The 17,235-nt window shown below is 52.4% G+C and overlaps 1 protein-coding gene and 1 pseudogene across 3 annotated transcripts in view; one reads left to right on the top strand and one right to left on the bottom strand.

Annotated features, from left to right (window-relative positions):
- Window positions 1-15,398, top strand: part of TSC22D3 (TSC22 domain family member 3) — a 58,498-nt gene extending 43,100 nt beyond the window's left edge. Inside the window, exons 1-3 of one of the 3 annotated variants that reach the window (XM_068533067.1) lie at window positions 11,523-11,873; window positions 12,598-12,649; window positions 13,853-15,398. In XM_068533067.1, coding sequence (XP_068389168.1) covers window positions 11,752-11,873; window positions 12,598-12,649; window positions 13,853-14,083 — 405 coding nt within the window. In that variant the 5' untranslated portion in view covers window positions 11,523-11,751 and the 3' untranslated portion in view covers window positions 14,084-15,398. Of the gene's footprint in view, window positions 1-11,522; window positions 11,874-12,204; window positions 12,234-12,597; window positions 12,650-13,852 lie in introns of those variants that run through there. The other 2 variants (XM_068533068.1, XM_068533066.1) reach the window with 2 other exon arrangements.
- On the bottom strand, window positions 866-10,850 carry LOC137757388 (COP9 signalosome complex subunit 9 pseudogene; annotated as a pseudogene).
- Window positions 15,399-17,235: the final 1,837 nt, after the last annotated feature.

The raw sequence follows: 17,235 nt of genomic DNA, 5'->3' as shown, positions 1-17,235 counted from the left end.
CAAAGTCCCAGCATTAGTGCAGAACCAGCAGCACACACACGGGTGAATTACCCCTTTTATTGAAGAGGTCGGGCCTTGGTTCCAGGTCATTAGTGGCCACTTACTCAATTAAATTGTGTTTGGGTTGGGTTTTCCAAGTATGTTTGGGTTTCACCAGTCTTTCGTGTTTTTAACTGCAGAGTTGCTCTCGTACAATGATTGTCCCCAAATTAACATGTTAACAGGAGGCAAATTCATAAATTTGCCTATAGTTCTTCCCTGTGGAGGCCATTAGCCAAGTTCTAATACTTATCTAAACCTTCTCTTTACTTATTAAGCACATGTTTATGGCATTGAGACTGTGTGCCAGGCACTAGTCCAGACTCTGGGGGTACCGTGATGAATAAGATAAGCCCCTGCCCTCGAAGAGCTTGTATTCTAGTCTAGAAAGCCAGTCACTGCTCACTTGAGACCATTTGCACTGTCCGCTTCCAGTGGTCATGATCTTATCTCGCTGTGCCTTCGGTCCTGCTTGAAAGACTAGGGGTCCTGCTGATTACTGACTGTGCCATTGGAGAAGCTCTCAAGGCCAAAACTTTATGCAAGTTACAAGTCCTCTGTGAGGGAAGGATTGCTAAGACCCTCAAGACGCGAAATTTTTTTTTTTAATAACATCACTTTTTTTAATTGAAGTTAAGGACAAAAGCTGGTCACATTCAGAGATTAACAGGCCTCATCCAGATGGTTAAAACCATCTTCTCTTTCTTGGTTAACCATCTCCTAATTTCAAGTGATTTCCACAAGTTCTCTGGAACCATCTGAAATTGTCCTTTGAGGAGATCCACCACACCACCGCGTGGCAAAGCTTGAGCAAACGCACCGCCGGACACACCTCACTGGATATCATCATCATCAAAGAGATTTTCAGAATCATTAAAAAAGTCTGCATGAACTGCCTTTTCATTGGCTTCCAAGTCCATCAGGAGCCCTGTGCTGCCTCCTGCCTCGTCCAGATCCATGTAGGGCCCGGCACCCTCAGGAAACATCTCGTCCACCACCTGCTTCACCTCCGCCTGCCAAGGCACTAAATTTTGAATGTTGATTCCATCTGAACATCAGTCCCTCAAACTATGCCCCTCCCCATAGGCAGTATCCATAACTTGTGAAATCATGGAAACAACAAACTGGAACTGGACAGGAAGTTAGAAATGCTGGACTTTGAAACAGCATTGATAGGACTGCTCATTTGGTGAGCCATTTTGCCAACAGCATTTGAGGACCAGGGCCCTTACTCATCATGGCACATATCGCATTCACGTGGCCCTTTTTACTACCTGAAGAACTCAGCTATGCCGCCTACAGGATATCCACCATGTCTGGAAGCATAGGCACATGTATACATTGTTGTCAAGGACACCATCAGTCTGCAGAAACGATGCAGTATTATCTCCATTTCCAGACTTTGGGGAGTCCATAAACATATACACCTTGTGTGTTGTTTATGTGGGGCAGGGGGGCATCATTCCCATTTCATGAACGAGGAGCTAGCAGCATAGGGGATTTAGAAGCCTTCTAAGCAGTTCTGGGGGTCTGGTGGTAAGGTAGAAAAGGAACTCTGGCCTTCTGACGTATTTTCTTCCCACTTGACCTAGTTCATTTAGAATGGGTGCTAGAGCTGCGTTTCTCAGGGAGCACCTACCCTGGCATACACACTAGGAGAGTCGCTCTCAATTCTTCTTGTCATTACTTTCTGTCTGAGGACTCAGCTCCATGGGCCAAGCCCATTATTGCAGCAGCCTATTGTTAGAGAGAAATCACCTGGTGACAAGACAGATGCCTCTGGATTGTCTCCCAACTGTGTTCAGGCCCCACTGCCCCCAGATGTCCAAGGAGTGTCTGTGAAACTCCCTTTTCTCAACTGCTGAGCTAGTAACTGTCTATACTTGGCCTTTCCTCAGTTTCCATGTTTACTTTAGCTCTTCTGCAACTCTGTCAACAAACGCCACAGTATTATTAGTTTTAGCAAATAGCAGGATGTCGGAACTGTTGACCAGGATTTGTTACTTTGCTGTTAGAGCTCTATCCTAGGACACAGGGGCCAGTGTTCCTCTTATTTTTTAAGGTGTATGAGCTTTGCCTTTCCCAGGCAGGCCCACCGAGCTCTGCCCCGTCTATAGGCCTTCAAGGCTGCTCACTGCCAAGGCTCCACCCACCAAGACCTGGGCCCTTCTGTCTTTCCTTGGTGGTACAAAGACATCTGTAAGTAGATTTTTCAAAAACTCAATGCAAATACTTTGAACTTTCCGTTTTTGTGCCTTAACCCTTACAGTCTTGCAGTGGCCTTTAAAGGAAGTCTGTACTTGCTAAGGCAGCTTCGGGGCTTAACATTCATGTGGAGAAGAGCGAGGGGGGGATTTTAGGCTGGCACTAAGAATTTCCAGGCTTTTGACCCAAAGTATCTTTCTCTTCCAATCCCACCCCCAACACTGCCTGTCTCAAGGAACAAGAAAAGAGGTTAAAAGGGTCACTCTGTTGCTGACAGGCAACCAGGAAGTCCAGGCCTTGGGGGAAACATAGCCTTTGTTTATTTAAGCCCCAAACCTAGCAGGCAGTGTAAATTAAACATAAAAATAAAATAAAATACCGAAGCACAGGCGGGATGCGTACCACAGAGAGCAGTGAATTCCCTTGGGAGAGGGGAGTCAGTGAGCCGCAGGGGCGCCCTCCTTGCCCAGGAGGCACTCGCAAGCCATGGGATGGGATGCGGCCGGTAGGGGCAGGGGAGCGCAAGGCTTGGCTCAGGGTCGGGATGGGCACGTTTGCAGAGATCCTGGCAAGTCTTTGTAGTCAGCCCCAGCAAGCTCCTGAGGGGGGAATGAGCCACAGCCCTCCAGCCAGCCTCGGAATGGATCCACGTTTGACCAGGCAGGGACAGCCACAGGGCTGGAGGAGAGCTGGCTTTTGCTGAAGGGGGGGTAGGGCAGGTTAATTGACCAGACTGTGCTGTTGGAGAAAAATCAGCCCCTCCCCGTTCTCTCCCTCTCTCCGGGTTCTTCTCCCTTCCCGCCCTGTGATGCCTGCCCCCCACGCCTCCAACCTCCCAGGCCAAGAGTTCCCACGGACAGCTGTGAAGTGTCTTAGAAGCAATCTGTTCCTCAGAACAGAGAAGCCAAATCTGCCGAAGGTTGATTTATAAATCAGAGCAAGTTTGGGTTATCTTTCTAATAGCAGCTCTCATTCACGTTCTGATCAAGTTTTCAGGAGTGAGAGGGAAAGAGGTAGCCAAACGTGACAGGGAAGGAGGTGACTGAACAGATGTTAGGCTCAGAATATGCTGAACCCCATCATCGTGTGTCATACAGAGTGGGTCGTGGTGACCGTGGCACTTTGGGGACTTTTTGGGTAGATCCTGTCTTGGCTCTCACCTGTAGGCCAGTGGTTCCCAAAAGCAGTTCCATGGACTGGGGCCGGGAGAGCTGCATCCACATCTCCTGAAAGCACCCTTCTCAAGCTTCAGACATATCCCACTAGATTTTCTAGGGCTGGAGCCCAGGACGTCCGTACTCTCCTCACCTGGACCCATTTCTTTCCCTCCGCAGCCCACCAGCAAGGTGTCCCTGCTATGTGTTTAGTCATCTTCTGATGCTGATCCGCCACTGACTACTGTGTGGAAAGTCATACAGAAATTTAGTTCATCCCTATTTAAGTATTTGTAGCTGATCGTGGCAGAATGTGGTACTTTCCCAGGGCTTTTGCATTGGAAGAAAAAACTTTCCTAATTCCTCAAAGTGTAAAGAATTCCATTATAGCTCAAAGGTATGACTCCGAGGGCGACGTTTGTAGGCACTGCAGTAGTCCGGTCAGGCAAACAGCTTGGACTGAGAGGAATTTTTCTCAGTGCCATTCAAATCACACTTCTCAGGTCGTCAGTCACATGTGACATCTATGCCAGGCCTGGCTCTCTTTAGAACTGTCCTCGTGAGGAGCCTATGGGAATCATTTCCTAGGCATTCACGTGATCGATTGTACACAAATGGTGCTTCTTTTTATTTCTCTTTCACTTGAATGTGTGATTGACATCTTTGAAAACTGTGGACCTGGCAGCACCAGCACTTCCTGTGCCCGGTGTACAGTGTGAAGCGTCTCAATCTGGTTCCCCCTATGCCCACCTGACTTCCACTCCAAGCTTCCCCCCAAGAGCCTGTCACCTATGACCCCTGCACAGCACGCAGCCAGCTCTGGATGTCAGAGAGAGCAGAGGCCACGGCTTGTGACACTCTGGCTGGGTCGCCAGTGTCCTGCCTTGCCACTTTGCCATGTCCTATTGCTTTACTACCCCTTTGGGGGGTCACGAAGCTGGCATCAGGAGAGAGAGAGAGAGACAGAGATGGAATGATGCCCTCTGCGTGCCTAGCTCTGTGAATTAGACTTTGTCAAAGGCTGAACGGGTGTTTGCATAAACGTGTGTGTGTGTGTGTGTGTGTGTGTGTGTGTGTGTGTGCGCGCGCGCTTGTGTGCCGCTCTTTCTTCCTGATAAGGTGTGTGTATTCCTTGTCAGCAATTCTCAAACCGGGCAGGAGGCCTTCCTTAACCCCTCCCCGCATGCCTTTGAGCTGCCTGGCTCTGTCCCCATGGCTGGGGCTGGGTGGGGGGCCCCCAGGGAGGAGCTTGCCTTGTTTCTCTCCTTTCTTTCTCTTCTCGGACTAGTGTGTCCCCTGCCCCTTCCTGCCACCGCCCCCCACCTCAGCTGGGCTGCCTTCTTTCCATCCAGGAAACCCAAGGGAGGGGGGAGGCGGCTGGAGAGCCAGAGGCCCTTTGCAATTACAGAGCCTCTCCTCACAAGTCACAGAGTCCCACAACAGCGGATCAAGGAGCTACCTCAAGTGAGCCCACGGTGAATAGCTCCGCTGTGAGTTAAACAAGGGCCTCGGGCGTACAATGTGAGAGCCTTGGGAGGCTCATAATGCTTACCCATCCTGGCCCAGGAGCTCCCGCGCCTGAAGAGGCCGGCGCTATTACCGTCGTTTTGTTCCCCAGGGAACCTGGACCACTCCAGAGGTCACCCATTCTATAGCGGGGCCCACAGGGGAGTCAGGTGCTGCACCTCAGAGCCCCTGGCCTCTTCACAGGCCCCTTGTCTGCTGGCTCAGCGTCCCCAACAAGATCCTCCTGCTTCTCGTCTTCCAAGCATTGCCAATAGTCCCAAGTCCTTCACATACCACTCAGAGTAACCCCGGCAACTGCCAGGAAAAAAAAGGCTTGGAATTTCGGCTCTTGGGACTGCTCCGTAAAGCAAAAGGACTGGGGAGAGGCCCTGCCAGTGTCTCCCTGGCCCGGAGAAGCTGGTGTAGGGCTGGTGCAGACAAACAAACACGGAGAGTGGCCATGTTCTTGCTGCTTCCTTTCCCAGCCCCTGAGAAGGCTGTCGAGGGCCAGGATTCCCAGAAGGTGGGCCGTGATGAGGGAGTTTATTTGCCCACGTGAAGATGCTCGCTGGTCTGGGAAGGCCCTGTAGAACAAGGATAAGACCACGAGGAGCTAGCCGAAAGAGGAGGGCCAAGGAGGTTGACAGATAGAGGGGACCCCCTCCCCGTGCTAAACATAGACCCCCTTCTCAGAAGGAAGGGACTGGCAACTCAGAGACCCTTAAGGACCTGTGCTTTGTTCCCTTGGTTTACAAAGGAAGGGAATCAGAGTGAGGGACCCTGACACTGTTGGCCACCATGTCAGAGGAGCCTTGGGTCCCACAGAAATTCCACGTTTTGTGGCTGCTATGTTAATCCCCATCTAGATGGGCACGGACCAAACGACAGGGTGGGGAGAAAAAAGGCGGGCCCGATTCTGAGGACTGAAATGATGCCAGGAGTGATGGCGGTGGTGTGGCCCTCCCAAACCCCAGGCTACCCTCCTGAACACCCCCAAGCCCTAGGCTTTTTCCTGAAGTAAACATTTCACTGAGATCTAACCACTAGATAGACTTCAGAGTTCACCACAGGCCCAGGATATTCTGGAAAGAAGCACAGTTGTTAACCTGCGCTACCAGTTTGTTTGTTTGTTTGTTTTTAATTTCCCTGAAATGTGCCTTGTACTTTGAATAGGCAGTCAATCAACTTTGAATTGAGTTGAATTGAATTGAATCGAATGATAATGGCAACTAGTGTGGGATGGAGGACGAGATTCCATTTACCGAGGTTAATTTGACATTCTCTTTTTTCAGGAATATCTATTTCATACTTGTAGATGGGTAATGGGGACGGTGGAAAATGAGAAGAGAGCTTAGAAAAATGATGGGGGTAAATTGTCCCAGCTGCAAGGCAAAAGGAGAAGGGAGACAAGCATAAATATTGACACAAGGTTCATGAAATTTAAGATCCACTGAGCTAAATTGCATTCCTGGATAACGTTGCCAGTACTTCCGGTCTTGCTGAGATGCCAGGAGAGACTGCCTAGCCCCCATAGTTAGCCACCAAAGTTGGGGTAACAAAGGTGACTTGACAAGAGCCCTTTTTGACTTCTTTGAACGAGGGTGAGTGGAGTGGAGTGCCTTGTCCAAATGGGGTTTGGTTCTGCCTGTCAGCCCTAGTGTCACTGGGAGACTGTTTGTGAAGCTCACATTGGATCCTGTCTGGGAGGGAGCTGAAAGGCACAGTTCATTGCTCCTGCCATCATTCCGTGCCAGGGTTTGGCCCAAATCAGTTGCTAGAGCCACTTTTCCAAGACAGTGCCCCTCTCCACCACGATTCCTCTTGGGCTCCCTGCCGCCCACCACTGCCTTCTGCATCCTCCTCCCTGTTTTCCTGCCCCCCAAAGTCGACGTTCTCCAGAGGAACCGAGGGAAAGAGAGAAGAGTGAAGCCAGCACCAATTAAATGATGGCATTTCAGCCTCCTTATTCCCCCAGCCTCTTCAGAAAAAGGGACAAGTCAGTAATTAGAAGTAGACAGAGCTTCAGGCGGAAGGGGGCCGCCCTGGAGGGGTAGATGGGGAGGGTTGTTTTGCAGCCGCCTTGTCAACTGTGCTAACACTCCGGTGCTCAGTAGCCTTTTTGATTTCCTTGTCCAGCTCCTAACGCAGCGTTTGCTTGGTGGCTTGTCCCGCACCTCTCGCATCGTGTCTTTTCCCGCTTCTCCTGCCACAAGGCCCTGTGTTTCGCCGGCAACATTGCCGAGCCTTGGGGGTGGAACATTCCCTGTAGAAAATAAGGAAGACTTGCCTATAAAGAGTTTCCTTTGGGCTGCGTGGTACACAATGCTTCGAGTGTGACAAAAAGGGAAGTGAGATGTTCCCCCTCCTCGCCGCCCCCTACCTACCGCACCCACCCTGAGTCTGCCTCCCACCCCTCGGCAGCGTGCTGAGATCCTGCCCACAGGTTCCGAGGCCCAGACTGCCCAGTCTCCGCCTTCCTGCGCCGTGGGAACCCGAAATAGGAAGGGCTCTTGTCCTAGAGAGTCTGGCTTTTGAAGTGGAACAGAACGGTGACGATGTTGAGACACTTCTTCCACTTCAAAGGGAACAAGTTGGCTTCCAGGGCCACCTGAAACGGCGGGAGCTGACCCCATCCTCCTTGTGCCACCCTCCACCTAGAAGGTCACCCTGAGAGAGGGAGGGTCAGCTGTGTCTGTTTAATCACAGAATCCCATAGCTGTAGGCCTAGAACCGAGAGCCGGCAAAGGACCTGGCTCATCAGCTGGGCGCTGTGACCGCGGTGGCTCTGGGGCCAGCCCACCATGTAACTCACAGGATGGAAGAAAGGAAATTTGGAAACACACATGTTGGAGTTGCTATGCTGTTGAATCCTCAGGCCACTGATTCCTGCCTGGGGCCCACCTCCAGAGACACAAGGACGCTGAGAGCCTCATGGATCAGCACTTTACTCAGAAAAGTTAGATCAGATCACAGATACCCTATACAGCACAAGCTTCCACTCACTGCAACACTTGGCTCAGCTATTCTGGGCAGAGGAATTTTCCGGTGTGCCGAGGGTTACACAGAAAGCCTTTTGGGTTCCTCCAACTTCTCCCTCTCCCCCTCCTATCTGCCCCTGTCTCCCCTACCCCTGCTGTTTGAAAATCTTTCTACAGGGACGTTTAGGTTGGTGGTCTTCCTTTAGCAAAGCCTGCGATCCAGGGATCCAGCCATTATTTGCGAATTGAGAATCATAAGGCCTCAGGGTGAGCTCTTCTCACTATTGGTTGGTGAACTAGAGGTGCAGAGGGGACGAGAGATTGGCTGAGTGTGGGCTGAACCTGGGACATCCTTTCAAAGTTGTTTTTCTGAAACGAAATCCCTGATATGAGCTTGTTTTCTTGTTGGTTTCATTCTCCTAAAAGCTGAGCACAGCAGGAATATGGGGGAGAAAGAGTTAATTAAGGGTGCCAGTTATGAACTGGAGATTGACTGGGCTGTGATTATTATTACGAGACTCCATACCTAATTTGGGGCGCTGTGTAGTCCATTCTGGGAGCCACCTGGTTGGATTCATAGTTCCTATTTCCTAGGCAGAGAGGGCTTTCTTTGAGGACTGCGTGGCTGCCTTTTGAAATAATGCAGGTGAGCAAAGCCGTGTTATAAAGCTCATTTGGACCCTTTGGATATTCTTCCGGTCCCCCATGCTGCTGGAGTCCTAGGAGTACTTCCCCTGCCCCTCACCTTTTCTTCCTCTGCACCACTTTCCTGGCACCTCCAACCCATCCCCCAACTGCCTTGACTCACTCATTCAACAAACCTACTCCCTGCCCCCACTAGTAAGTGTAGTAAGAACAAACTTGATCTCTACGTCAGGAAGACCTGAGCTGGAGTCCCAGCTCTGTGATTTATTAGCTGTGCCACCACCTTGGGCAAGGTAGCCTCTCAGACCCTCGGTTTCTTCATCTGTTAAATGATGGTGACAGCGCCTACACCACAGGGTTTGTGACTCAGCCAACACAGCGTCTGGCCCATAGCCGTTGCTCAGTTAACGGTAGCTGTTATTGTCGGCGGGTCTCAAAGCTTATTTCTAAATTTATTTATTTATTTATTTTTGGCCGTGTTGGGTCTTCGTTTCTGTGCGAGGGCTTTCTCTAGTTGCGGCAAGCGGGGGCCACTCTTCATCGCGGTGCGCGGGCCTCTCACTATCGCGGCCTCTCTTGTCGCGGAGCACAGGCTCCAGACGCGCAGGCTCAGTAATTGTGGCTCACGGGCCCAGTCGCTCCGCGGCATGTGGGATCTTCCCAGACCAGGGCTCGAACCCGTGTCCCCTGCATTGGCAGGCAGATTCTCAACCACTGCGCCACCAGGGAAGCCCCGAGCTTATTTCTAATTGGAGTGTAATTAATGTACAATTCAAACACAGCCTTGCTAGAAAACTTCACCTGTTTTTTTTTTTTTTTCCCCTCCCCAAACTACCTGGATTTCTATGCCTCTGTCTCCATATAAGGGAGTCCCCATTGAAGGAGCTGGTTTTTCTTCTGTCCTATGCCCTGTTTTCCTGGTAGTGTTTTTTCCCTGCCGACCCGGCTTATTTATCTCTTTTTTTCTTTTCATCATCTCCCTTGGAATCTTGGGGTAGGTAGCAATAGTGAGTTGAGGAAAGATTTACAAGCCAATGAAAGGTCAACTCAGACTCTTCCTGGACCAAGAAAGCTCTATGTGACACAGAGGGCAGATTAATATATCAGGGAATTCCAGTATCAGTTAAGCTCCAGATTTAAGAAGGTTTGCTTTTTATTTTTGCTCAGATAATGTTCTTGATGACCTATAAATGTGGTCTGCACTTTGTTCTGTCTACTACACGCAGCTTAGCGTGAACACCTTGTTCAGGGAGTTTGTGACCTGAAGATAACATGATATCCTGAGATTGGGATTGTCTCCCAGCTAAACCGGGGTGAAGGAAATCACCATCCTGGGCTAGTACAGTAGGTTTGCTTGGGTAGATCTCTTTGTCGGTCCTTTGCAAATAGAATGGCCCTTGTGCACGTATTACCACTGGTGGGATCCAATGGGAGCTCCACATCATAGTGAAAAATGTTGGCTGTTCAGTGGCATGACTGCATGGGCAGCCTGAAGAAAATTAAGGCCTTCAGACTGGGCTTAACCGGGGCCTTGGCCAGGGTGTCTGTGCCAGGTACCTGGTTAGGTGAAATATCCTGAAGCAAATAATAATTACCTTCTTTGCTGATAAGAGGCCCCAGTACTTTTCCAATAGCTTGATTGCACTAGGGTATTTCTTTGGACCATAGCCTGAATCACAGACTGATTCATGGGTACTGGCCCTAACTCCATCCAAACTATTGTATGTGTGGTGAAACTCAATGTTCTCCTTATGGCCCTGAGTTGGTGTAAATAATACCCCCAGTTGCATCACCTGTCCCTTGTTTGGTCTAGGTTGCTCCATCTGGCTGCAATTCTGCTTCTGACCACCAGGTGGCCTCACTTAGGAAAGAGCATGATAAAATTATGGACCTCAAGCCTCTGATGGCTTTTTTTTTGTTTTAAGCTTGACGTTTAAAAGAATGAAAATATATTTTGATGGAAACATGTGTAACTCTTAGTAGGCAACAATCACCTCATTTTCCCTGTGACTTGGAATCTGTTTGTTTGTGAAGTACCCTGTAACCCCGTGTGTTGCTGGATCCATCACAGGGTGGGTGTTCTCCTGGGATGGTTTGTATTTAGCCTTGGTTTGTAGTTTTGCTGTCATTTGCTGTTCATAGGACAGTAACAAAATCTTGTTTTTAAAAATAGGAACATGAGATCCTGGATGATGTTGAATAGGGTGTTGAGACCAAAGAGAAAAGGGCTGGCATCTTGTGGTCACTGCAGTGCCCACTCCCCTACCGTCTCCTGCCCACCTCCTCTGTCACCCATCTGGCCCCCAGCTGACCCCTTGTACATGTTCCCCCACTCATCTGAGTTCCTGGACACTTACGCTCTCCTCCATACATGCACACTGGCATGTACAGATTAGCTAGTCCGTGCATGCCACAGATCTGTGCATGTGTCAGTACATGGACAGGTACATCCGTAGAAGGAGGTGAGTGGATAGATGCTGGGGATGGGGGCAAGCCAGTGGGCAAGCTGGCTGGGTGAGGGGACATGCAACTGACAAAGTCTGTGTGCAGGAGAGAGGCTGAGAAGGCAGGCGCCAGGAAGGAGTGAGGGTCCTGATGGTGAGGGCGGGTGTCCAGGGAGGGCGGCCTGTGATGGTGCTGCAAAGACACGGGAGGTATGCTGGCTGACATCCGAAGAAGAGCTTTTAAAACCAGCGCCGCCCTCTACTGAACGCTTTCTACCTCCTGTAATGGCATTTGTACTTCTCATTTCTCTACGAAATCAGCTCCATTTGGTTTTTACCAATCTCCAGAGCCCTCTTTGGAGATGCCAGTTGGCACAAGAAAGTGCTGAACTGTTTACAGTCCCAGACTAAGGTTCAGGGAGGGGATGTGGTTTAACTGAGCCACAAAGCCCGGTACAGGACTCATTTGCATGCCGCTGACGCCATGTGACGCAGCCGGCTCCTCCTATATAAAGAAGAAGGAGCCGAAATATCTCCGAGTCTGGGTTGGACTGGCGGCCGTGGAGTTTGTGACACACCAGGTGACACCCCTCGAGTCACTTCCCTTCAACTCTGGAACGCCCGCCCGGCTTTGGGTTCGCTCGGCAGCCTTCGCCCCCCTCCTAGCCCCAGGGCCCGACGCGCAGAGCCCAGCCCCGTCCAGCGCGCCAGCAGCCGGCGGCCGCCCAGCCCGCCCAGCCCAGCCCGCAGCCCGGCCAGAGCTCCCCGGCAGCCCGAGCCATGAATACCGAAATGTATCAGACCCCCATGGAGGTGGCGGTCTACCAGCTGCACAATTTCAACATCTCCTTCTTCTCTTCCCTGCTTGGAGGGGATGTGGTTTCCGTTAAGCTGGATAACAGGTAAACCCCTGGCCACAGCTCCCGAGCCCGGGCGCCGGCGGGGGCTGGGCTGAGAGCGGGATCTCCGAGCGAGCCGTGCGCCGCCGGTCCCCGTTCCCCGCGGTGCAGCATCCTGGGAAGGGGCGGGGGTAGGGGACGCAGGGAAGTAGGGGGGGTCACCTCCGCGCTGGGATCCGCCGTCGGAGCGTCCCTGCGGCCGCTGCGCCGTAAGAACGAGCTGCTGCAGCCGGGGGCGGAGGCAGAGGGGCAGTGGGCCTGGGCTGGGCTGGGCAGGGGGTCTGGCCGCGCGCCGTGCGCCGCTGGGGAGCAGGCCGGAAGCTGCCGAGCCGAGGAGGAATTCCTAGCTAGCTTCGGAGCTCGGTAGGTTTGCCCGGGACCTTCTGGGCCGGCGCCGGAATGGGCTGGCGGCCGGGGACTCCCTGGGCCGCGCGCCCCCATTGTTTGCATGTCGCCGAGCAGGCCTCGCTGGCCCGTGCGCCCCCGGACCCGCGCGCTGCTCCACGCGGAGCTCTGGGCGGCGGCGGCGCGGAGCCGGTCTGGGTGGGGAGGTGCAGCTTCCTGCAGGGGCCAGAGACGGACCTAGGGACAAAGTGCCCGGAACTTCGGGCCAGCGAGGCGATAGAGGAAGAGCTGGGGCAGATGGAGGGCTCTGTGGCCACTGCTGCCAGGTACTCAGACTGGAACCAAGTGGGTAACGCGGTCGCTTTCCTTTTTGTCTTGGCAGTGCCTCCGGAGCCAGCGTGGTGGCCATAGACAACAAGATCGAGCAGGCCATGGTGAGTGGCATCACTGCGTCATTCCCATCCCCAGACCTGGCTACTGCTTATGTAACTCAGGGTGGCAGTGAGCGGGTGGGTGCAAAAGCCAAGAGCCTGAGGAAGCTGACAGCCTGCCTCCTATCCCCTTGGAGGCCTTAAGTAGAGTCCCATCAGAGTGGCACCTTTTAGGGCATTTCCAGTCCACCCTTGCTGGACCCTCTCCTTTCCTCCTCCTTCTCCCATCCCAGGGCTTTGCAGCAGCCTCTGGCTCCCTCCTGGGCCCGTGGCAGGGCAGGGAGCTCAGACCCTTGGATCTGTCTGCATCCCACAGTTGGCAGGGGCCAGAGCTCATTGGATGCCACCGCACTGCAGTGCCTCTGCAGAGCCTGGGCTGGGGTCAGGAGTTGGGAGGAAACAGGAAGCAAAGCACCCCACCCCTTCTCCCTCCTTCACGAGGTAGAGGTCGTACTCCACCAAGCAGCCAAAATGGCTGCAGGAGACTGGGGCCTCCAGCAGTTTTAGCAGACACTTTATTGTGCCCCGGAGCCTAATGACACAGCTCCCCGCCCCCAGTGCAGTCATCCGAATTCAGAGAGGATGAAGCCATCCGGGTACCTTCCCCCAGGGCCAGTGTCCTTTCGGGCCAGGCTGCAGGACAGCTGCAGCTCAGTATGCTGGGTCCTGTGGAGGAGAGGAGGAGACTCCAAGGAGGAGCTCAGTATGCTGGGTCCTGTGGAGGAGAGGAGGAGACTCCAAAAGAGCCCATTATATTCTCCTGGTGGAGATGGGTAAAGGAGACCAACAGTACGGGGTGCATTGCAGGTGTTCCTTGGGATCTGGGCCAGCCGCGGGACCTTATGTGGAAATGGGGATATAGCATACCACCGCCAACCAGCAGAAGTCTCACCCAAAAGTCTCGCAGGAGGCCAGCTTTGAAAGTCATCAGAAACTTACAGGGGGGAATTCCTATGTAGTTCAAAGCTGGGCTCCCAACTCAGGCGTGGCCCCGATCACGCAGCTCTCCTGAGCGAGGGTTTAGGTGCTTCGGAGAAAGGGGCAGGAGGACCAGGGCTGCGGGGCCAGCGTGCTGAGGGGCTGCTGAGGGAAGGCTGGAGGTTGGCAGCATGAGGGACAGCGCAGGCGCCCCAACGGCCAGGAGAAGGTGCCGCAGAGGGGCTGCCGCGGCTAAGGATAGCTTTGTCGTGATCTCCTCCGGGACAGGATCTGGTGAAGAATCATCTGATGTATGCTGTGAGAGAGGAGGTGGAGATCCTGAAGGAGCAGATCCGGGAGCTGGTGGAGAAGAACTCCCAGCTGGAGCGTGAGAACACTCTCTTGAAGACCTTGGCGAGCCCAGAGCAGCTGGAGAAGTTCCAGTCCCGTCTGAGCCCCGAGGAGCCAGCTCCCGAAACCCCAGAAGCACCTGAGGCCCCCGGTGGTTCTGCGGTGTAAGTGGCTCTGTCCTCAGGGTGGGCAGAGCCACTAAACTTGTTCTACCTAGTTCTTTCCAGTTTGTTTTTGGCTCCCCAAGCGTCATCTCACGTGGAGAACTTTACACCTAGCATAGCTGGTGCCAAGAGATGTCCCAAGGACATGGCCACCTGGGTCCACTCCAGTGACAGACCCCTGACAAAGAGCAGGTCTCTGGAGGCTGAGTTGCATGGGGCCTCGCCACCCCAAGCCAGCGAGCCTCTGATGCCACCGCGCCCTGGGGGCTCCCAGGGCCTGGGCAACTTAGCTGCAACTGGCAGAGGAGAAAGGTAGTTTGAGACAGGCCGCCAGTTTGCTCCAGAAAGTCTTAGGGGTCTGTTTTTTCATTTCCATGGACATCTTCAACAGCTTCACCTGACAACGACTGTCCTGTGAAGAAGCCACTTGTGGTTTAAGCAGAGGCAGCCTCTCTCTCCTCCCCTGCCTCGCCAAGGCAGGGCCACAGTTGGGAGAGATTGAGCCAAGTCAGCCTTCTGTTGGTTAATATGGTGTAATGCATGGCTTTGTGCACAGCCCAGTGTGGGATTACGGCTTTGGGATGACCGCTTACAAAGTTCTGTTTGGTTAGTATTGGCATAGTTTTTCTGTATAGCCATACATGCGTATATATACCCGTAGGGCTAGATCTGTATCTTAGTGTAGCGATGTATACATATACACATACACCTACGTGTTGAAGGGCCTAACCAGCTTTGGGAGTACTGACTGGTCCCTTATCTCTTAAGGCTAATTCTTTGACTGTGTTCATTTACCAGGTTGATCCAGTTTGTCCTTTAGGTTAAGTAAAGCTAAAGAGTAAAGGCAGGGAGGGGGGGGGGCCACCCTCTGAATGCCTTGCTGCTGCAACCTTTGCCCCATCTGTCCCCTGAAGACATGTGAGGTCCTCTTTTGAATGCCAAACCCACCATTCACTGGTGCTGACTACATAGAATGGGGTTGAGAGAAGATCAGCTGGAACTTCACATTGTCATTCGAAAACATGTTTGTGTTTTTGTTTTGTTTTGTTTTGTTTTGTGGAAAACTTGCAAGTGAACAGAATGATTAGCTTGCCGGTGTCCTCTTGTGGACAAGGGATAGACAAGGGAATGGCTTTGACCCGACGGTGCCTGGGTGATGTGCTCAGGGAGCTTGTCTCTAGGGAGTTCTGTGGCAGTGAACACTTTCCACTCTCTGACACCTTATCCTGATGTTATGTCTCCAGGATTTGGACTTTGATTTTTCAAATGTAGCTTGAAATTTCAATAAACATCGCTCTTTTTTTTTTTCTAAAAATAAACCTGGTGTCTTACTGAGTTTAAAATGGAGTGGGCGGTAGGGGCCCCACAGGTGGTCAGGGGCACTGGTTTTCTGACTCGCTGTCCTTTCACGGGCACCCCCTGAGTGGCAGGCCTGTGCTACAGCCATGATCTTGTGTAACTGTCACAACACCCCCATTGTACGGGTGAGGAGGCTTGAGGCTCAGCCCGTTTAAGTGACTTGCACAAAGTCACACAGCTATTATGGCGAGTTGGGACCCAATCTTCCATCCATCCCTCTCTCCTGCTCCTGCTTTCATGTAACAGCTTCGGAGTGAGTGGCGAGGTGACTGCTAACACACAACTTCAGCTCGAGGGGGTGATTCGGGAGGAAGGGTACCCCAAGAAGGTCCAATAGAAAAGGACAGGGGGGTCCATGTGAGGGAGCAAGAAGAGAGGAACTGAATAAACATGAGTGGGCCCCTTCCCTCTTTTGAAACATCATCCGGATTACTTGGTGCGTTCCCTTTGATACCAATCCACAGGAGACCCCTGACATGGGCAAAGGAGCTAAGAGGGCCTTAGTGAGGAAAGGACACAATGTACGCGGTGGCCCAAACCCCATCCCTCTCCCCCAAGGAAAGATGCTCTCAAGCCCTGCTGCCCCACTTGTCACTGCTGAGAGTTCACTCACAAAACCCACCAGCCTCGTGGGCACGGCCAAGTCCAAGGATCCCGACTCCACTTCCCTCCTCTGCCTCTCTTTGAAGGTCATCCTCACCCATCACCCTTTCCCCGGCCCCGTGTCTCTGGCATCTGTAGTCCTGCCATTTCTGATTCTGGGCATTCATTGTCTCCTCCACCACGCCCTAACCTGGAGCCACTGTGGGCCCTGAGCTGTGTTCTAAGCCCCCTGGCTTCCCAAGGGAGGCTATCACCCCAAATATGAGCGACTCCGTTCAATCTCAGCTTCCTATAACATATGCACCTCCCCCTTTGTCACTTGAAATTTAAAAGAACTCCTTGATTTTCCTGAGCCATAAACCTCAAGGACCAAGAGGTCTTGGCTCCCTTTCTTGCACCCGTCGCTGCCTAAATACTTTCCAAACGTCAGGCTTCCTTCACCGTAGAGGTCATACGTGTTGGCCTGTTCATTCCGAATCACTAAACCTCTTCTTAGAACGTTACAAACCCCTGCTTGCTGGCCTCTCAAATCCCGACTTCCCTCCCTGCTCCTCACCTCTCTATTCATGATGCCAAGTTCATTGTCTGCACCTGCCCATTTGATTGATTTTGGGGCTGTGCAGGTTTCGCAGTTGCTGGAATGAACACAGACTGAATCAGGCAGCTACTCCCCTAGCTTTCCCCACCCCTTGCCCCAACCGGGCCCTCCCCAGTTCCCACTTACTCCCATCCCCTCCCCCTCTCAAGAAGAACTGAGAGACTTCTCGACTCTTGGGCTCATCTGCAGACTTCCCACGCCCTGATTTCCAGCCAAACAAGAACCAACAGCTGAAAAAAGGAATCTCAGAAGATGCCCCAGCAAGCATACAGCCCTCTCTGGTCATCTAGCCCTTCCCTACGAGAAAGGGGAAAAAACATACCCACAGTCACACAGTGGGAAAGAGAGAACAACTTCGCTTCCTAGGCAACCGTGACTAAACAGAGACAAACAAACACTGCAACTTCTAAGGCCACAGCGGTTGCTAGAGTAGATAAGAGGAACTTTGTGGCTGTTTGTCAGTCACATAGAGGAGCAAGAAAACCAAGCAGGGGTGAGGAAAGACAAAAGAACACTGCTCCTGGAAAGACCTTCACAGGCTTTGGGGTTCTGGGCTCAGCCGGTCCAGCTGGACCCAGAACAAGGAAAAGAACCAG

The sequence above is a fragment of the Eschrichtius robustus genome, chromosome X (genome assembly GCF_028021215.1).
Source record: "Eschrichtius robustus isolate mEscRob2 chromosome X, mEscRob2.pri, whole genome shotgun sequence".
Taxonomy (NCBI): domain Eukaryota; kingdom Metazoa; phylum Chordata; class Mammalia; order Artiodactyla; family Eschrichtiidae; genus Eschrichtius; species Eschrichtius robustus.
Note: the sequence above shows the minus strand (reverse complement) of the source record. Positions and strands in the feature narration are given on the sequence as shown.